The sequence below is a fragment of the Pseudorca crassidens genome, chromosome 14 (assembly GCF_039906515.1).
Source record: "Pseudorca crassidens isolate mPseCra1 chromosome 14, mPseCra1.hap1, whole genome shotgun sequence".
In the NCBI taxonomy this organism is placed as follows: Eukaryota; Metazoa; Chordata; class Mammalia; order Artiodactyla; family Delphinidae; genus Pseudorca; species Pseudorca crassidens.
Genome location: NC_090309.1, coordinates 66,516,956 through 66,536,166, shown reverse-complemented (window position 1 = coordinate 66,536,166; position 19,211 = coordinate 66,516,956). Strand labels below are relative to the sequence as shown.

Below are 19,211 nucleotides of genomic sequence, written 5' to 3'. Positions count from 1 at the left end.
AAATAATCTCAGAGTTCCTACTAAGCTTTTAAGTTCATGTTCTTAGGTGGATTGCTTCTGTATGTCTGGTCATACAGTACGTCATCATGGAAAGCATACCCTCTTTTGAAAATCTAAAGAAAAAACGTCATTTTTAAAACATGTAGTATGAGGCATTGATTGAGTTGAAAATACATTCTCTTGGTATTCAGATTGACTAACATAAAATATGGGCTTTTAAACTACAAAGATAGAACGCAGTTTAAATCCAACAATTTTTATTTTTAGGTTCTTGCAAGTTATATAAATCCTGCAAGTGGTGCTGTAAATGGAGAAGCTCAGTCATCTCACGAGAGTAGAGGACAGAACAGTAATGCCCTTCCATCTGTTCTTCTAGAGCTTCTCAGTCAGTCCTGCCTCATCCCAGCCATGTCATCTTATCTACGAAATGACTCAGGTAAATCACACTGTAACTAGTCCTTTGAAATATCTTAGTGGATGATTACTTTTGTTTACTTATTTTATCATTATCAGTTTAAATAATAAGGTTCAATTGGAATATTTGAAATTATCCTTCACTGATATATATAGGTGTGAGTTTGATGGATTTATTTCTTAAAATTATTTGAGAAACAGTTAGTTGTTTTAGGGGGCCCCTAATTTGTTACTATGTAGTCATCTATAACATAAATAAAAGTTTTCATTATCCCTTTGTTTTCAACTGTGAAAATACATTTTTTTCTTTTAATAACCTGTAACTGAAAATGATAGGGCAAAGGCTAGCAGTTTCATGACAGTATTCTGATCTGAATACGATTAATTGAATTTCTATGTGTTTTTAATGGTTTTCTCAAACAGTAGTTATTTGAAGAAAGGCAGATAGATGAATTATTCAAGTCCATAGATACTTGACAATGGGTATTAGTTTTTACAAATTCAGTAATAAAAGTACCATAGTTACTTACTTTGTCAATATACAATTGATTATTGATTGAAACTAGTTCATTATTTTCTTGGTTGTGGAATTATCTTCCAAGAAATGTATTCTTTTCCTAAATAAGAATAGAAAGTTTATGTTTTATTTAGACACTCAGTGACATACAAGTATTGCCAAGAAAAACAAACAGTTAACATTTCCTTTTAGCCAGGACCTTTAATTTTATTTATTCATTTTAAAATTTAAAATATTTGCTCTGCTTCTTATCTCTGCTTTTATTCATATTCTTACTCAAGAAAATAAACACTTACACATTTAATTATATTATTAAGGAAGAATAGGTAAGGAAAACAATGGAAATGAATCTTGAAGTAGTTTATTTTGATTTGTGGTAGCAGTTCAAATGCAATTGGATGGATGGAAAATGTACTCGTATTTGAAAAGGGATTACTGCCCATATTCTCCACTTTGAAAAGTTTATTGTGATTCCAAACACACCATTTCCTAGCCTACCTCAAACTTTTTCATAAAAATATTGAGGTGTTATGTAATTGATTTTTTTTTTTAGATTGACCTGTTTGATCCATCAGACTTGTCTTTTTGAAAAAATAGATGTCAAATGCACAATATATTTTTTGATTAAGTAAAATATTTGGAGCTGTAAACTTAAGTATTTCAGATCAGTGCCGCAATTTAACATTAAATCGTTTAGAAAAATTGAACAGAGTAAGATAAGGTTTCTCTTTACTTCCTTCCACATTGTTAAAATATTATTAATCCTTTTACTTTCAAACTGTATGACCTCTCAGAAATTTTTAATTTTGTCTTGTTCGGAAATTCAGTCCTTGTGTAACACTGAGCTTTTATCTTTATGGTTCAGAATCAAAAAGGAAATCTGGTATTACTTACTTTTACTGTTTAAAATAGTCTATTCAAGTAGGTGCACTTTCTGTTAAGTGTGTATTTTAATAAATACGCCTTGATTCTGGTAAACATATGGAATTGCAGAGACTTAAGGTAGTCTGTCTCGGAACTACTTTAGGAATTTAACGTTTGCCTTTCCTTTGTGATTACTTTCCCAGAGTAAAGACATTTCTTTGCCCAAGGTTGAGATTTATATGCTTGAATCTGGTACTTTGTCCAGTGGTATAATTTTAATTTTAATTGATAGTGGTATAATTTTAATTGATAGTGGTATAATTTTAATTGATAGATTTATATTTGAACCACATTTATATTTGAACCACATTTTGTAACCACATTACAAAAATTATTTTGAAATAAGATTTTAAGTTAAGGTAAATTAATATAAAATAATTAACTTAGTTAAGATAAGTAGGTCAGATAATTCGCAGAACACCTCTTAAATGATGTTTTCATTTATCAGAGAAAATTTTTTGGAACTTGGGATATATTCAATCCATAGTTTTTAAGGAACAAGGTATATTATTTAAGTATGCCCATTTAGAATATTCTAAATATGAGTTATAGATGTATTTCAAGAAAATGTAACTTAATATATTAGTAAATATCAATTTTGGTTAAAACGCTAATTTTTAAAGTGACATTTTAAAATCTGAACAAATTATCTAGTCAGTCTTCTCAGAACTTAGTAAAATTCTTATTTTATAAAATTAGTCTTAAGTCCATTTTCCAGTTTTGTCATTGGTCTGTAGAATATTATTTTTGGCCATTTGAGGGGTTGGGATAAGGTACAGCATCCAATACAGAATCTGTTACTTCATGTAATTGTCATATCTTTGTTCTCCTTTAATCCAGAAAAGTTCCCAACTTTTCTTTGTCTTTCATGATATTGACATTTATACAGAATACAGACTATTTTATAGCATATCCAGCAAGTTGGTTTTTAAGTGTGAGAGCAGTGCTAATAATTTCGTGTGAGATGTTATATTCAATGGCTTGCTTACGTTGCTAGCAGATGATATGCAAAAACACAAGCCGAATGTAATAAGCTCTTTCAAGAGCTGTAGTAAAATATAGTTAACCTTTGGGAGATTGGTTCCAGGACCCTCCACCAAAACCAAAATCCACAGGAGCACAAGTCACTTATATCAAATGGCATAGTGTTTGCATATAAGCTCTGCACATCCTCCCGTATGCTCTAAATCAACTCTAGATTACTTATAATACCTAACACAATGTAAATGTTACATAAATAGTTGTTATGCTGTATTGTTTAAGGAATAGTGACAAGAAAAGAGTCTACAGGTTCAGTACAGAGACACTCATCATAGACCTAACTACATAGTACACACCAGCAACAACAACATAGTTTCTTCCTTTCAGCACATACAGACTGCTTTCATTTAATGAAAGAGAAATACATAGAATGTTTAAAATCTAAGTACATATAGAAAATATAGTTATAAATAGAGAAAATATAAATTTTTTCTTTTTCTCACACACACTGTGTTAACACTCACCAAAACCCTGGTTCTTCTCTTTTGTTAACCGTCATGTGATGATGATGATGACTGCTGTCTTATGCCTATGGTGAGGCGACAGATGTGTAGCATGTAGGTAAGCAGTGAGACATCAGGCTAACTTGAACCTACTGACAGGACATCTGTGTTGGAAGAACCAGCTTCTAATTGCAGATGTTGATACTTTGGAGGAGGTCCAATAATAATGATGTCTTGATGTGTGGAGGTTGTGAGCTGAGGGTCTTGAAGTATTGAAGATCAAGGCTTCACAATTGCAGGTGCTTTAGTTAGAAACATTGTTGTAAGCTGTTTCCTCTTTTCTTTGCATCATCAAACAAATCTTGCAGTGGTTGTACTTATGTTGTTATCCCTCGGGTGACACGGAGGTTTCATTCCATTGGAGGATGTACTCAGGATCATATCCTTTAACAATTCCACCTTTTGAAAAACTGCTGCAAATTTTTCAAGTGTCCAGATTGATAGCCCTGCCTCTTCTAGATCTTCTGCATCATCATCATCATCATCATCATCATCATCTGTCAAGGATTTCAGTAGATCTTTGAGTTCCTTGTTGGGAAAGGTTTCTCTGTGTTCTTCTGTGTGTTCCTTGTTGTCCTCACATCATATCAGTGAAGTCTTCTCCACCAACTTCACTTGCAACATTCAAGATATTCCTGACTTCTGCATCAATAATGGGTAATCACTGACTACCCCACTCCATAATGGCTTCCAACATGCATTAACGGTCTTGGGCTTTAGGGCATCTGCAGCCTCTGCAATAAGGACAGTTTCATCTATAGTTGCGAAGCTCTTCCATAAATCCACGATGCTGAAGTCAAGGTTAGTATCAAGGGCAGCAGGGATCCTCCTGAAGGTGAAGTGGGTGTAAGTCACCTCAATAATGCACTTGATGATCCATTGGTCAAGTGGCTGTGGTAGTGAGATAGTGTTAAGAGGCAGAAACATCACTTCCATGTTCTTGTTGGCAAAGCAGAGACATTGGGGATGGCTGGGAGCATTGTGAGGAGGACCTTATTGGCAGCCCCTTCTCTTTGAGGTATTTCTTCACTTCAGGAATGAAGCACTGGTGGAACCATCTCAAGAAAAGATGGCTGTCACTCAAGCTTTCTTGTTGCATTGCCAACACACGGGCAGGCAATTTTTGTTTTCAAGGGCCTGGGGATTGTTTGCTGCATAGATGAGGCCTAGCTTGATCATGTGACCTGCTGTGTTGCCACACAGCACCAGTAAAGCTATCTCTCCAGGCCTAGAGCCCCCGCGGCCTGCTTGGTACCGTTATGGATGTAGGTATGATTGGACATCTTATTCCCGAATAAGCCTGTTTCATCGCAGTTGAAGACTTTCTCTAGAAGATAGCCTTTCTCTTCTGTGAGTTTCTTGAGCTCTTCTGGGAATGCCGATTCTCCTGTGCTCTTTAAGTTCTTAAGACTGTAGCACTTTCCGTAGCTAGCCAACCATCCTTTACTAGCCTTGAACTTCCTCTCCTCAGCTCTCCTCAACCCCCTCACAGTAGTGCTCATAGAGGCCAAGTGCTTTTTCACACATGGTTTTGCCTTCAACGGGGATATGCTTCTGTGACATGTCCTCTAGTCACAAACTTGATGCTTTTTCAGTCTTTGCAGGCACTTTATCACGAACCAGAGAAACCATTTTTGCCATTGTAAGGACAGCACTAACACTTCCACAAATTTTGACTTCTTTCTGTTTTATTTTATGAACGTTCAGTTTATTCTTATCAGCCTTACCAGTCCACTTTGGCAGACGACATGCCACTTTTTTTTTTTTTTTTTTTTTTTTTTTTTTGCGGTACGCGGGCCTCTCACTGCTGTGGCCTCTCCCGTTGTGGAGCACAGGCTCCAGACGCGCAGGCTCAGCGGCCATGGCTCACAGGCCCAGCTGCTCCGCGGCATGTGGGATCTTCCCAGACCGGGGCACAAACCCGTGTCCCCTGCATCGGCAGGAGGACTCTCAACCACTGCGCCACCAGGGAAGCCCGACATGCCACTTTTTAAATGATCTAAGATTTTTATTTTCTCGTCAAGAGATCCACTTTATGTTCCCTCTTAGCCTTTGAGGTGTTGCTTTGACTACTTAATTGCTTTTTAGGAGCCTTTTTTTTTTCATAGAAACAAAGGGTGCACACAGCACAAGTAGTGAATGAGTGAGACTTGAGGCGAACAATGCTCATTAAGGTAACTCTGTGTATAGAACAGTGAATTTGAAGCCACAGCTTCAAGGTAGGTAACTGAAACAAATAAGTGATTTATATGTTTGTATTAGGCTATTTTTATCTCTAGTATCATTTTTAAAAGGAATGATAAAAATCTTAAAAGGAAGAAAGTAGTTATTTTCATGAGATTTCTTAGGTAGATAGGAGAATATTCATATGAAGGATGTGCTCATTTTAATTTCTCTCTCCCAACATTCTGAGTTCCATTTGTCACAGCCATGTTATTTTGAAAGCTGCGTTGTGAACGAGGATCATTTTTCCTCAGGCTGCTGGCAGTTACATACACGCTATTGAGTAAGCCTTCAGTTACCCCACTGGCCACTAGATGGCGATCTCATTTCATTGCTAGAAATACTTTGTAAAACTGTATGAATGTGAGAATTAGCAGGTAAAATGTTACTTTAGAGTCTCTCACCCTTATCATTCTCATTCCCGTTTTGGAAAATGACATGTTCCTGTCTTCAGAAAACAACACCACTGAGCACATTAAATTACTTGCCATTAATATAGTAGAGCATGCTGGAAACTCTTTATCAAAGTGTTATAAAATCTCTACCTTTTTAGTGCGTGTTTCATAGTGTCAGATTAGGAAAGAGCAAATGAAATCCAGAGAAATTTATTCAGTTGCCCACGTTTTACTGTTTAGCTGTGATGTGGCCATTACTAAGCTCACATATTTTCAAATTTTAAAAAAGATATAAATGGATTTTTTCACTATGGAAGAGAGAAATGAATACATGTGATATGTTAAAGGAAGGAATAAAGGAGAACAAGCACAAAACTTTTTTTTTTATTGAGAACATTATAAAGTATCTACTAATTTGGCTTGGTTGTCTTAGCTAAGTGATAGTATATACTAGTATTAAAATTTCCTCTTTTTCATAATATTGGTATGGTAGTTCTGTAACTAGCTATAATGGGACAAAAGCCATTATTGCAAGCTTTCTTATACCACCTGATTTTCCTCAGGAAAATGGATTTGGGGTTAAAATCCAATATATCTTTGGGATATATCTTAGGTTATATTCCTCAAAAATTCAGTATTTAAGTTTAATTTTATGAGAGAATAAAGTTAATTTTGTTGTTATGGCAAATGTCTTAAATATGACCACATTCTTTAAATCCAAAAGTTATTACTAAAAAGATCCTTCAGAGTAAACGTACAGTTGGAACCGTTGTTATCTTTTCAGGCCTCAGGGCAGCAAATTCAGGAGGGCCTGTTGTTTGTAGAGGGCTTACAAATTATATTAGTACTGTTACATGAAAATATAGTGGTTTATCAGTAGAAAATATATTACTTTATCATTTAAGAAAATAGTTATTTTGCTTGTTTTGTTGATACACATTGCCTGAGAAACAAATAAGTAGAAATTATTGAGCTGTCATAACACATAGTTCTTAACATCATATCCTTATTTATGGTTTTCTTGGTAAAGTTCATTTGAAACTTTTGAGCTATATTGTATTTTATTGCCATTTCTTTACACTGTTTTAATAATGAGTCTGTCAGAAATGGGTGAAGATTTTACAAGATTCTTCTGCTAAGTAAAGTTGCAGGTCACTTGGTTTTTAATTCCAAACTGTGTTATAATATGGCCCCAGTTTTCTTAAAAATTATCTGAGTAGTACAAATAAAACCTGAAACACTTGCCTGCATTTAATGTATTTTATTTCTGCATATGAGTCAAAAACAAGATCCTGTCTGCTGTTTCATTCTTGGTAAAAGAGTACAGAGTACCAAAATTTTGAGCATGTTAGTGGCCACTCAGAGTATCTGGCACACATAAGTGTTCATCAATAAATATTAGTTTCTTTTATCTAGAATTTTCCTGTTTGTCAAAGGTATTCTATTTTGAAATGTCTTTGGTATGGAATACATTACTCTGTCTCTTAAATGATTATGTTGCATAAATTTTATAAGGGGGAGAGAGGTTGCTTAAATTAAAATTTATCTGGTCTCCAGTTGATTTGATTTGTATAGATTTGTAAGGGTAAAATATCTGGAACCTTTTAAAGATACCTTCCTTGTTTACCCAAAGTAGAGTGGTCCTTCTCTTCCTGTTAGTTGCCAGTGTATCTATTGTTTATATTTTCACTTCTCACATTGTAGTCTGTTTATAGTACACACCTTCTTAATAAAATTCCACCTAACCAACCTGCCAAATGAACTATAACTCTTCATTTCTTCTATAAACAACTTGACTTGTGCCATATATATATATATATATATATATATAAAATTTCCCATTAATTAAATTGTAAGCCTATTAAGAGTTATATTTGTTTCCAAATTTATTTATGCCAGTTATATTGCCATTACATAGTCAAATATTACACATACTAGATGCTTTTATGATAAATTAGTGAAATACTTTTTTTATGTGTGGCTGTGCAGTGTGGCTTATGGGATCTTAGTTCCCTGACCAGGGATTGAACCTGCACCGTGGCAGTGAAAGCGCCGAGCCCTAACCACTGGACCAGCAGGGAATTCCCAGTAGAATACTTTTTAAAAGCATAAAAAGGGAATTGGCTAAAACAATCATTGAATTAGGCTTACATGAGAAACTGTAAAAGATTGTGTGTGTGTGTGTGTGTGTGTGTGTGTGTGTGTATCATGCCCCCAGTATAATATCCTTCTTGCTGAGTAGAGCAAGTTGGCCTTGACTTGTGTAAAAAACATTCATACTTTGATATTCTGCCAAAAATCTTTGACCTCTTGATAGGGTTTCCGTTTATTTCATTATTTTGCCCTAGTGGCTGGCTTAACTGCCAACTTCAGCCAAAGTTTAACATATTCTAGGGTTGACATGAGTCCCCAAAACAGTTTGTTGGCTAAGGCTTGATTGAAAAGTATAAATTCAAGAAATTAAACAATGGAAAAATTGAAATATTGTGTATGAATCCTTACATACAGAAGTTATTTTTATCAAAGTATTTGTGTAAGACTCATTGATGTTTTCCTTACAGCACGTGTATGTGATAGAGTTATTACTAATTACATATTAAATTCATGGCTCTGCAGTAAAACAACTTCGAACTAACATTTTATTAATGTACAAATATTCTTGATGATATATGCTCACTTAAGATATCCTTTCAGTAATCTCATTTGCGAAGATCTATATTGCAGAGCCATGTTTTGTTTTTAAATGTACAGTATCAAGGAAGAGTTTTTGGTTTATTCGTTGAGTTACATTTTAGTGAGAATTTAAGATCCTAGATGAAAAAATTCTCTCTTACTTTACTGTACCCAGTGTTTATTTCAGCCTTTTTTTAAAAAAACTGTATGTTGTTCAAGTATAATTTCTACAACTATTGATCTGCTAGGGAAGAAAATAGTTTAGCGTTAGGAAGGTTTATAAGTGTAAAAGTCAAATTATTGGATTGGTACTTTGAAAAATGGAGCTGCCTTTTGAATAAGGTAGTTTACCAGACAGAATATATTTGTTACATGATTATCTTTTAAGATATGCATACTAGCCACGCTAGTTGTAGGGATGTTGATTGCATATAGTTATGGATTAAATTTTAGTATTCAGTTACTTGAAAGGATTTTTAATTTACAGAGAAATAATTTAAGGATCTCTGATTGCTTTATTTCCATGTGATATTTCCGTGAAATGTAGGATGACTTTATATTTCAAGTTAGGCAAAGTAGGATGAATAAATTCTTTAATTGAAAATAAATATTTGAGCAATTTATTATTTAATTTTCACATTAGTTTTTGAGTCCACTCAAATGAACATACCATAAACAAGTATTACTTTATTAGACTGAGTTGAAGTTTTTATACTTTAGGTGGGCCTCTCGTTTTGTATTACTGAAATTGATCAGAGAAATAAAGTCAACACATGCTGAAGAACATCAGAAAAAAACAAGATGCTTTTTCTATGTAGTATTTATTTTCTATGCAATCTTATAGTTACAAATGCGTAACTACCAAAAAATTATTATAAAGCATGCATTTCTTTTGAGATATTAAGTATAAATCCAGAGGAAGACAGTGCTTTTGAGAATATTCAGCATTTATTGATACTGAATAAAACTTTATTTTTCTGTAGATTTTGTTAGTTTTCTTTCCCATGCTGAAAAGATTTTCCTTTCCTATATTAGGTAGATTATTAGAGGCTTAAAATAAACATAAATTTAAAAGCAATTGGAATGAAAATGATATATATTCAATATGTACTTTTAGAAAAAAATCCATTGCATGGTTGCTTTTGTGTCTTATTTCTATTACTGGATCTTGTGTGTTTTCTGGCATACAGAAATAAATCTTTATTATCCATATATTCACTGCAGTGCCTAGAGTAAGGCACTTACCCTGGTTACTGCCCTTAGAGGCAGGCACTTGCCCTGGAATGTTTGTCATAATCTTCTGGAAATATTCTTTCAAAGGTTATTCTTAGAAATCATTTTTGTTAGAGCTGGCTTTTGTCCTGAATGCAACCCCATGAAAGAGACTATCAGCTTGTGATATAGATATACACAATAACTACTACCAAGAAGTTAAGTACTATCCCAATAATGCCTAACATGGTCAAGACAGATTCTTCATTTTCTTCTTTCTCTTCTTGCTTCTTTACATCTTCTGTTGTAGTGATGACAGGAGTACCCATTTTCCCCCAAAATTTCTTGGTCTAGAGAAGAAGAAAGTTGACTGTGAAACAAATCCTTAGGAAAGGTATCTTTGAACTATACAGAGAAATAGGAAATAAATTTATTGTACTTGCTTTTGTTGCATTATTTTTCAGCCTGCAGTTCTGATTTACTCTGTTGAAGGTGGTGGAACATGATAGAAAATAGAGGCATTTTAGTAGAACTTCAAATAATCTATTATCATTTTAACAGTTGGATAGAATAATAGAAAATATAATGAAAAGGCACACAGATACTGTCATTTATATATTCTGGGTGTATACTTAGTAGCTATAAATACATTTTTTAAGTCTTTTATGTATATTTAAGCTGATGTATTTAATGTGAATTACAGTTTATACCTAATATGTATAATCACCACATATTTTAGCCTAAAATAATGAAGTTACTAAATGTCAGAGTTTATTTTTTTGAAGTATAGTTGATGTATGATATTATATAAATTACAGGTATACAAAATAGTGATTCACAATTTTTAAAGCTTATACTCCATTTATAGTTTTTATAAAATATTTTCTATAAATGTCCAAGTTCCAAAATAATTAAAAGAGAAGTGTTCCTTACCCTACATTGCATCAGGAATAAAGTATTCCCAGTTATCCCGCTTTAGTCCACAGTAGTGATGAATGGACCTTTTCTCTTTGTGGAGAACTTCTGTTTACACTCAGAGAAAAGGAAGTGCACAAAAAACCTGGACAAACTTCTTTGTTGAACATGGCAAATGTTTTCAGTTCTCCAGAAGGGGTGTGTCTTTTCCATTAGTAATCCGTGGTGAATTTCACTGTAACTGTTTGGTAAGAATTGATGAGCTTCTGCCAGTAGTCAGCCAAGCAGTAAATGTTTTACATTTTTTCTTAGAATTATTTTTAGCTTTTATACATGCTGGATCATGTGTTTCATGGATAAAATGACTAATCTTTTTGATTATTTCTTACAAATTTCTTATCAACCTTTAAACTATTCTGTTTTTTTCCAGCCATTTGAATATCCTTTTCCCCATTGAAATGTTGTTTCAAATACAGAAGATGAGAATTTTATTCTTTTACCTAGTACCAGTAACTACTTTCAAATTAGAAAATTTCTCTTACTGAAATAATTATATAGTAGTGTCACACCTGTATCTGTAGTTGTTGATGATACTTCCAAGGTAGTTTTCAAGCATTGCATAATTCAGCAAACAGGTTCATCTGAGGATCCAAAGGATAGTGTCTTTACTTGGTTGGTGGTAAGCAGTAACATTGAACATGCACTTGGCATTTGCTGAGTGAAGAAGTTGCTGCAAGCCACCCTTGCAGACATGGAGTTGCATAACAGTGTCATGCCCCTGCTCTTCTTTGTCAGGCTGGTCACATTTAATCCTGTATTAATGATGAAGTGTGCTGTGTGGAAAAACACCTAAAGTTTTCTGATGAAGTTCTGCATGGCCAAACATAGGATTAAGGAATTCAGGATTGAAACACTTGGTGTATTTTGTACTCGTTTGTATTTCATTAAGAGTTTGTTACATTTACGGACTCCTCTTGTTCGCTGACCACCCATACATGTTAGTTTAAAAGTGCATATCTTAAAAAAGCGAGCAAAAATTAGCTCTCCCTTAGTTTTCCAGATTCCCTTCTGCAGGGATATTCAGACGTAAGTCTTTAAAAGAAAAACACGAGTAATGTAAAATCAGATATGAATAATCATTTTCCAGTTTCCTGGCATAAGCATAGATTGCCGGATGCATTAATATCTGGGTGGAATTTGACATTAAAATGAGCACACTTGTTTATGTAACTGACTGTTGTCAAGAAAAATGCAAATATACAAAACCTTCCTATTTTAAGTTTAAAATGTGTGTCATAAGAAATGGCATAGTACTGAAATTTATTTAAAGTTCTTTGTAAATCAGACCCATAATTTTGTCTTGCCCTGTTTTTACTATTTGCAGTCTCATTGTCCACTGCCTATTACCTTGCCTCCACAGCTTTTGCTTGCATCCCTCCTTGATATGAAGAGAGTATCTTCTCTTTCCATAATTTAAGATTCCCACTGCTAACTTAATTGAATAAGATAAACAACAATAGCATAAAATCCTCTCACTGCTAACTTAATTGAATAAGATAAACAACAACAGCATAAAAAGAAGTATCATGTTTCATTTATTTTAGAAGAGCTGTCTTATTTTCTCTACGCCCATTTATTTCCAGATTTTAAAGTGTTTTAAAAATTATCAACCCTTCATGTTTGTCAGATTCTTTTCCCCCTCTCTTCAGTATTGAGTATCAGCACGGTAGGCTGTCCTCGGCTTTATTCGTATAGTGGAGAGGTAGCTTCTCATTTTGTGGTTTTTCTTGTTGTTCTTGATAACTTCATAACCATTTAATTGCTTTTGAAAAATCAACCTGTCTTGGATTACCTGTATTCTTATGTAATTTTAGGTAAAGTACTATAATTTTAGGTAGTTAATTTTTTTAAATTAATAGACTAATATTTTAAAAAATCAATAGACTACTAGTTTAAAAGCAGCTTTGGGTTTACAGAAAATTGAGCAGATAGTACATATCACCACCCCCTTCCACTCATAGTGTCCTGTTACATCTTGTATTAGTGTGGTACATGGTACAATTGATACACAAATAGTGACATGACATATTATTTTTAGCTAAAGTCAGTAATTTACATTAGGGTTCACTCTTTGTGTTATACCATTCTATGGGTTTTGACAGATGCCTGGTGTTGTGCATTTCACCATTACAGTATTGTACAGAATAGTTTCACTGCCCTGAGAAATTTCCTGTGCTCTATTCATCCCATCCTCTCTCTCCCCACAGTGAAACCTCTGGTGACCACTGATATTTTTCCTGGCTCCATAGTTTTTCCTTTTCCAGAATGTCATATAGTTGGCAATCATTTCAGATTGGCTTCTTTTACTAAACAATATACGTTTAAGTTTCCTCCATGTCTTTTCTTGGTTTGATAGCTCATTTCCTTTTATTGCAGAATAATATTCCACTGTATTGATATATAACAGTTTGTTTATCCAGTCACCTTTTGAAGAATATCTCGATTGCTTCCAGTTTGGGGCAGTTATGAATAAAGCTGCTATAAACCGTCATGTACAGATTCTTGTTACTGTTTTTGTTCCATTGATCTATTTGTTCTTTCGCCAGTGCTACATTATCTTCATCATTGTAGCTTTATAGTAAGCTTCGAAGTCTGGTCATATCAGTCCTCTGACTTTGTTCTTCTTCTTCTTCATTATTGTGTTGGCTCTTCTGGGTATTCTGCCTTTCCATATAAAGTTTAGAATCATTTGGTCAATATCCACAAAATAACTAGCTAGGGCTTTTATTGGGATGATTTTTGTTCTCTGTTCTTTTTTTCATTGTATGCCGCATGGAAGGGGATTGGGGAAAATAAAACACTGTGTGCAGTACTTTGATAAATAAGTTTATAAAGCAGTACAAATGGAAATCTTTGGATAACTGGCTACATTTATAGTAATGGAAATTCTAATGTTTCAAATACTTTTAGAGAAATGGAGGCCATTCAAAACGTGAGTGAAAGAAAGTTTTTCCAAGACTTCATTCTTTTGCTGGTCTCAAGTTGGAAGAGGCTGTATGAGTATGCATTTACATCTATGTTTGCATATATTTGAAAATCAAAACATCATATTGGGGGAAATGTTTGGAAAGCTTATTGTGTTCTTTGTCTCATATACAAAGTAATATTATTAAGCAATTGAAGAAAATAAACATCCCAGAAGAAAAAGGAGCAAATGGTATGTGAATAAGTACTTAAAAAAATTAATAACAGCTTTATTGAAAGATAATTCACTTACCATACAATTTGTCCACTTAAAGGGCACATTCACTGATTTTTGGCATGTTCACAGTTATGTGCAACTGTTATGACAATCAAATTTAGAACATTTTTGTCAATTTAAAAAGAAACCAGAGGTGGCTTCCCTGATGGCACAGTGGTTAAGATTCTGCCTGCCAGTGCAGGGGGCATGGCTTCGAGCCCTGGTCCAGGAAGATCCCACATGCCGCAGAGCAGCTAAGCCCGTGCGCCACAACTACTGAGCCTGTGCTCTAGGGCCCACGAGCCACAACTACTGAGCCTGTGTGCCACGACTACTGAAGCCCGCGCACCTAGAGCCCGTGCCCTGCAACAAAAGGAACCACCACAGTAAGAAGCCCGCACACCACAACGCAGAGTAGCCCCCGCTCGCCGTAACTAGAGAAAGCCCATGCACAGCAACGAAGACCCAATGCAGCCATAAAAAGAGAGAGAGAGAGAGAGGAAGGAAGAGAGGGAGGGAGGGAGGGAGGAAGGAAAGAAAAGAAGAAAAAAAAAGAAGAAAACGAAATGAAACCAGGGCTTCCCTGGTGGCACAGTGGTTACTGCCAATGCAGGGAACGTGGGTTCGAGCCCTGGTCTGGGAAGATCCCACGTGCCGTGGAGCAGCTAAGCCTGTGCGCCACAACTACTGAAGCCCACGCGACGAGAGCCCGTGCTCCACAAGAGAAGCCACTGCAGTGAGAAGCCTGCGCACCTCAACGAAGAGTAGCCCCTGCTCGCCGCAACTAGAGAAAGCCCGTGCACGGTAACGAAGACCCAGCACAGCCAAAATAAATAAATTAAATTAATTTAAAAAAACCCCACCATATACACCTTAGCTATCATCCCTCTTTCTCCTTACCACCCCTCCAGCCTTAAGCAACCACTAATCTACTGTCTCTCTATGTATAGAGAGTTGCCCACTGTGAACATTTCATATAAATCAGATCATGTAATATGTAGTCTTTTGTTTAAATTTTTAATCTCAGTACAGTGTTGTCAAGGTCCATTGATATTGTTTCATGTATCAGTACTCGATTTCCTTTTTATGACTGGATAATATTTCACTGTATGGATATCTACTGCATTTTGCTTATTCATCATTTGATAGACATTTGAGTTGTTTATACCTTTTGGCTATTGTGAATAACAGTGAACATGAGTGTACAAATATCTGTTTTCGTTCCTCCTTTCATTTACTTTGTCTGTATACCTAGGAGTGGAAATGCTGGTTCACATGGTAATAAGTTATTCCTTGACTTTTATTTTATTTATTTATTTATTTATTTCCCGGTACGTGGGCCTCTCACTGTTGTGGCCTCTCACTGTTGTGGCCTCTCCCGTTGCGGAGCACAGGCTCCAGACACGCAGGCTCAGCGGCCATGGCTCACGGGCCCAGCCGCTCCGCGGCATGTGGGATCTTCCCAGACCGGGGCACAAACCCGTGTCCGCTGTATCGGCAGGTGGACTCTCAACCACTGTGCCAACCAGGGAAGCCCCTCCTTGACTTTTAAATTACAGCCATCTTAGTGTATGTGAGATGGCAGGTATCTCATTGTGGTTTTGATTTGCATTTCCCTGATGACTAATGATGATGTGTTTGCTGGTCATTTGTGTATCTTTTTTGGAGAATTATCTATTCAGATCCCCAGTACCATAAGTGGGGTCTGGGGAAAAGGAAGCATCTGCCTCTTAGCTCTACTTATCTGAAACTTAGCCACAGCAGCAAGTAGCTGGTGGTAGGATGAGAAATGCTGAGATCTTCCCATCCTGGGGAGATAATCTTCTAACTCAAGCTAGGGGAAGAGGGAGCTCAGGTTCTACCAGTCTGTGGTGAGTTTGCTTTCTTGCTGAGAGCAGGAAGAGAGTAGGATCTTGGTTCAAATACTTTAGGTTCTTGTTTTTCTTACTGAGTTTTAGTAGACTTTCTTAAATGAATGTTTTCTCAGTTTGTTGTGTGCTCTTTGGACTATTTCTAGGGCCTTGAGTGGTGATGTTTTTTAAAAAATTTGTATCTGTTTCATGGCGGAGCAGGTTCACTGAACTCTTCATGCTGTCAAGCTGGTGCGAAAAAAAAATTAGGTTTCAAAAGCCTAATAAAATTTTTAACCTCTCATTAATTGTTCTATATCCTTATAGTGGGATATTTTGCATCCATTAATTCCTTGAAAGTAAAAATTCAACACATACCTAAGTGTACTATATCATGTGCCTTTTACCTGTAACATTAATCAGCTTTATTAAATTACACATTTTTTTCTTTATCCAAATATTATATTCTTCACTTGTTTTAAAATTCAAAAGTTTTAAGATGGTATCTAATAAATGGTTGTCTTCCTGCACCTGTCCTCTAGCCGACCAATTTAGCTCCCTAGAGATAATCAATAGTACTAATTTCTTATATTTTTTAATAGAGATCCTGTGTGTGTGTGTATATATGTATATATAAAAAACAAGTAAATATGAATACATATTCTTTTTCCTTACCTTTTACGTTGTTGTTATATTTACTGAAATGGCACTATACCATACAACCCCATTTCTTTCTTTCTTTCTTTCTTTCTTTTTTTTTTCCCCCCCACACCCATGAGGCTTGTAGGGTCTTAGTTCCCCAATCAAGAGATTGAACACGGGCCCCTGGCAGTGAAAGCACCATGTCCTAACCACTGGACCGCCCGGGAATTCCCCATACAACCCCATTTCTATTCCTTGTTCCTCCTGTTCCCACCTTAGGTATTTTGGAATTTGTTCCAATGCAGCATAAGGCACATCTTCATTTTTATGACTGCGTAATTGATATTTAGTAATCGAAACAGCTCCATCTAATGAACATAAATGGATTATTTTGCTGTTATAAACAATGTTGCAGTGACTAATTTTGGTGACCTTGATAATTTTATCTGTAGGATTAGTTTTCAGAATTAACTAGAATTGATGATTCAAAGGGTATGCCAATTTGTTGTTTTGACAGATTGTAACTTGTGCTCCATAGACATTATACCAGTAATGTTGAGTGGCTATTTCCCCACACCTTTCTTTTTTTAAAAAATATTTATTTTATTTATTTATTTATTTTGGCTGCACCGGGTCTTAGTTGTGGCACGCGGAGTCTTCATTTTGGCATGCGGGATCTTTAATTGCAGCATGAGGGTTCTTAGTTGCAGCATGCATGTGGGCTCTGGTTCCCCGACCAGGGATCGAACCCGGGCTCCTTGCATCGGGAGCACGGAGTCTTACCAGCGAAGTCCCCCCGCACCCCATGCCTTTCTAGGAGTTTGATACCAACTTCCTTCCTTTCTTTTGTCTATCTATACATGTAAGCATATATAAATTTTATACATACACACATTATTTTTTCTGCACCAATTGTGAGACATATGTTGCAGATATGATAGCTCTGTTACCCCTAAGTATTTCACTGTTTATTTCCTAAAACACAAAGGCAGCCTACTACATAACCACATTACAGTAACCAAAATCAGAAAAAAAGCATTGATAGAATACACCTATCTAATCATCCAATCCACAGATACCATACATATTTCATCTGTTGTCCCAATTATGTCCTCTATAGCAAAGAAAAAAATTGCTTTTTGTCCAAAATTTAATCTAGAATCATTTAGTAACCTTTTCCACCTTCTTCAGTTTGTAACATTCCCCCAACTTTGTCTTTAATGACCATGACAATTTAATAAAATTTTTTATTATGTAAAAGTTCAAAATATGTAAAACTAGTGAATGTAGCATAATGAACCCCTTTGAGTTCCATCACCAGCTTCATCAGATAAACATATGGCCATGCTTTTCAGTTACATGCTCACTAACCCATTTTTTCCAAACACATACATATATACACATAATAGGTTATTTTAAAGCAAATTTAAGACATGGTTTTATGCAGGCTATAAGTATTAAGCAATGCCTAAAAGCACGAAGGAGAAAGTAAAAATAAATTTTAACCTAAGTTACCTCATGGACCACCATCCAGAAATAGTAATCAGTAACATTATATCTAGCATGTATAGCTAGAAGTATGAACAGACAGATTGGTAATAGAAGATGAGAGTATGAAAATATTTGGAACTTACACAGATTAGCTATTTCTACCAGAATTGGAGAGAAGAGTAAAAGGCTGGTGTTGGGACATCAGCGATTATATACCCAAGCTCTTGTAACTTTTATGTGGGCTAGAATGAATAGAAATTCTACATGGAAGTATTTTTGTCAGTCATAGGTATTCAGCTAAACAATTAGGCTTTGCATGATTTGCAAAGTATTTTTGTTTTGTTTTTACCTAGAGGATTTCTACTCTCAGAGATTTTATTAGTCAAAGTATCATTGTAAATTTGTTTGTTTCTTGTTCCTTTGTCCTACTAGGTAGTTTCAAAAAAGGCAAGCATTTGACCAGTTAATATTTATAAAGTTTACTTAACTCTTAAGATGCATTAATTGCAGAATTTATAATCTTATGGCAAATAAAATTCAGCTGTAATTATTTTGACTCTCTAGGTCCTTTGCATTTCCATATATATGAGTCATCTTGTCAGTTTCTACCCCCCAACTAAAAGCCCATTGGAAATTTGATTGGAATTGCATTCAATCTGTACATGAATTTGGAGAGAATTAACTTATTAACAATATTGGGTCTTCTATGAGCATTGTATATCTAGTTGTTTAAATTTCCTTTAATGAGCCTCAGCAGTGTTTTTATACTTCTGAAATTGTCAAATTTATCCCAATTTCATTTTTTATGCTATTGTAAATTATACTTTTTTAAAAATTTTATTTTCTTGTTACTAGTATATAAGAATACAGTTGATTTTTATTTATTCACCTGATATGCTACTACCTTGTACAACTCAGTAGTTGTGCTACATTCCTTAGGATTTCTGTATAGAAAGATAATCATGCCATGAACATTAAAGACAGACAATTTTATTTCTTCTTTCCAATTTCTATGAGTTTTGTTTATTTCTTTAAAAGATTTTTTTTTTTTTTTCTTATTGTACTGTTTAGATCTTGCAGAAGTTGTCAGTTTGGGGGAAAGGTGTTCAGTCTTTTCACCATTAAATATGGTGGTTGATGTAGGGTTTTTTATAGATGCCCTTTATCAGC

At 35.0% G+C, this 19,211-nt stretch overlaps 1 protein-coding gene across 9 annotated transcripts in view; it reads left to right on the top strand.

Annotated features, from left to right (window-relative positions):
- BIRC6 (baculoviral IAP repeat containing 6) overlaps positions 1 to 19,211 on the top strand; it is a 237,804-nt gene that overhangs the window by 173,991 nt on the left and 44,602 nt on the right. For all 9 annotated transcript variants that reach the window (XR_010934089.1, XM_067703312.1, XM_067703310.1 and 6 more), the window contains one exon: positions 268 to 436. Coding sequence is in view for 8 of the 9 variants with exons in the window: in XM_067703312.1 (XP_067559413.1) it covers positions 268 to 436 (169 nt within the window). In the remaining variant the exon portion in view is untranslated. The remainder of the gene's footprint in view (positions 1 to 267; positions 437 to 19,211) is intronic.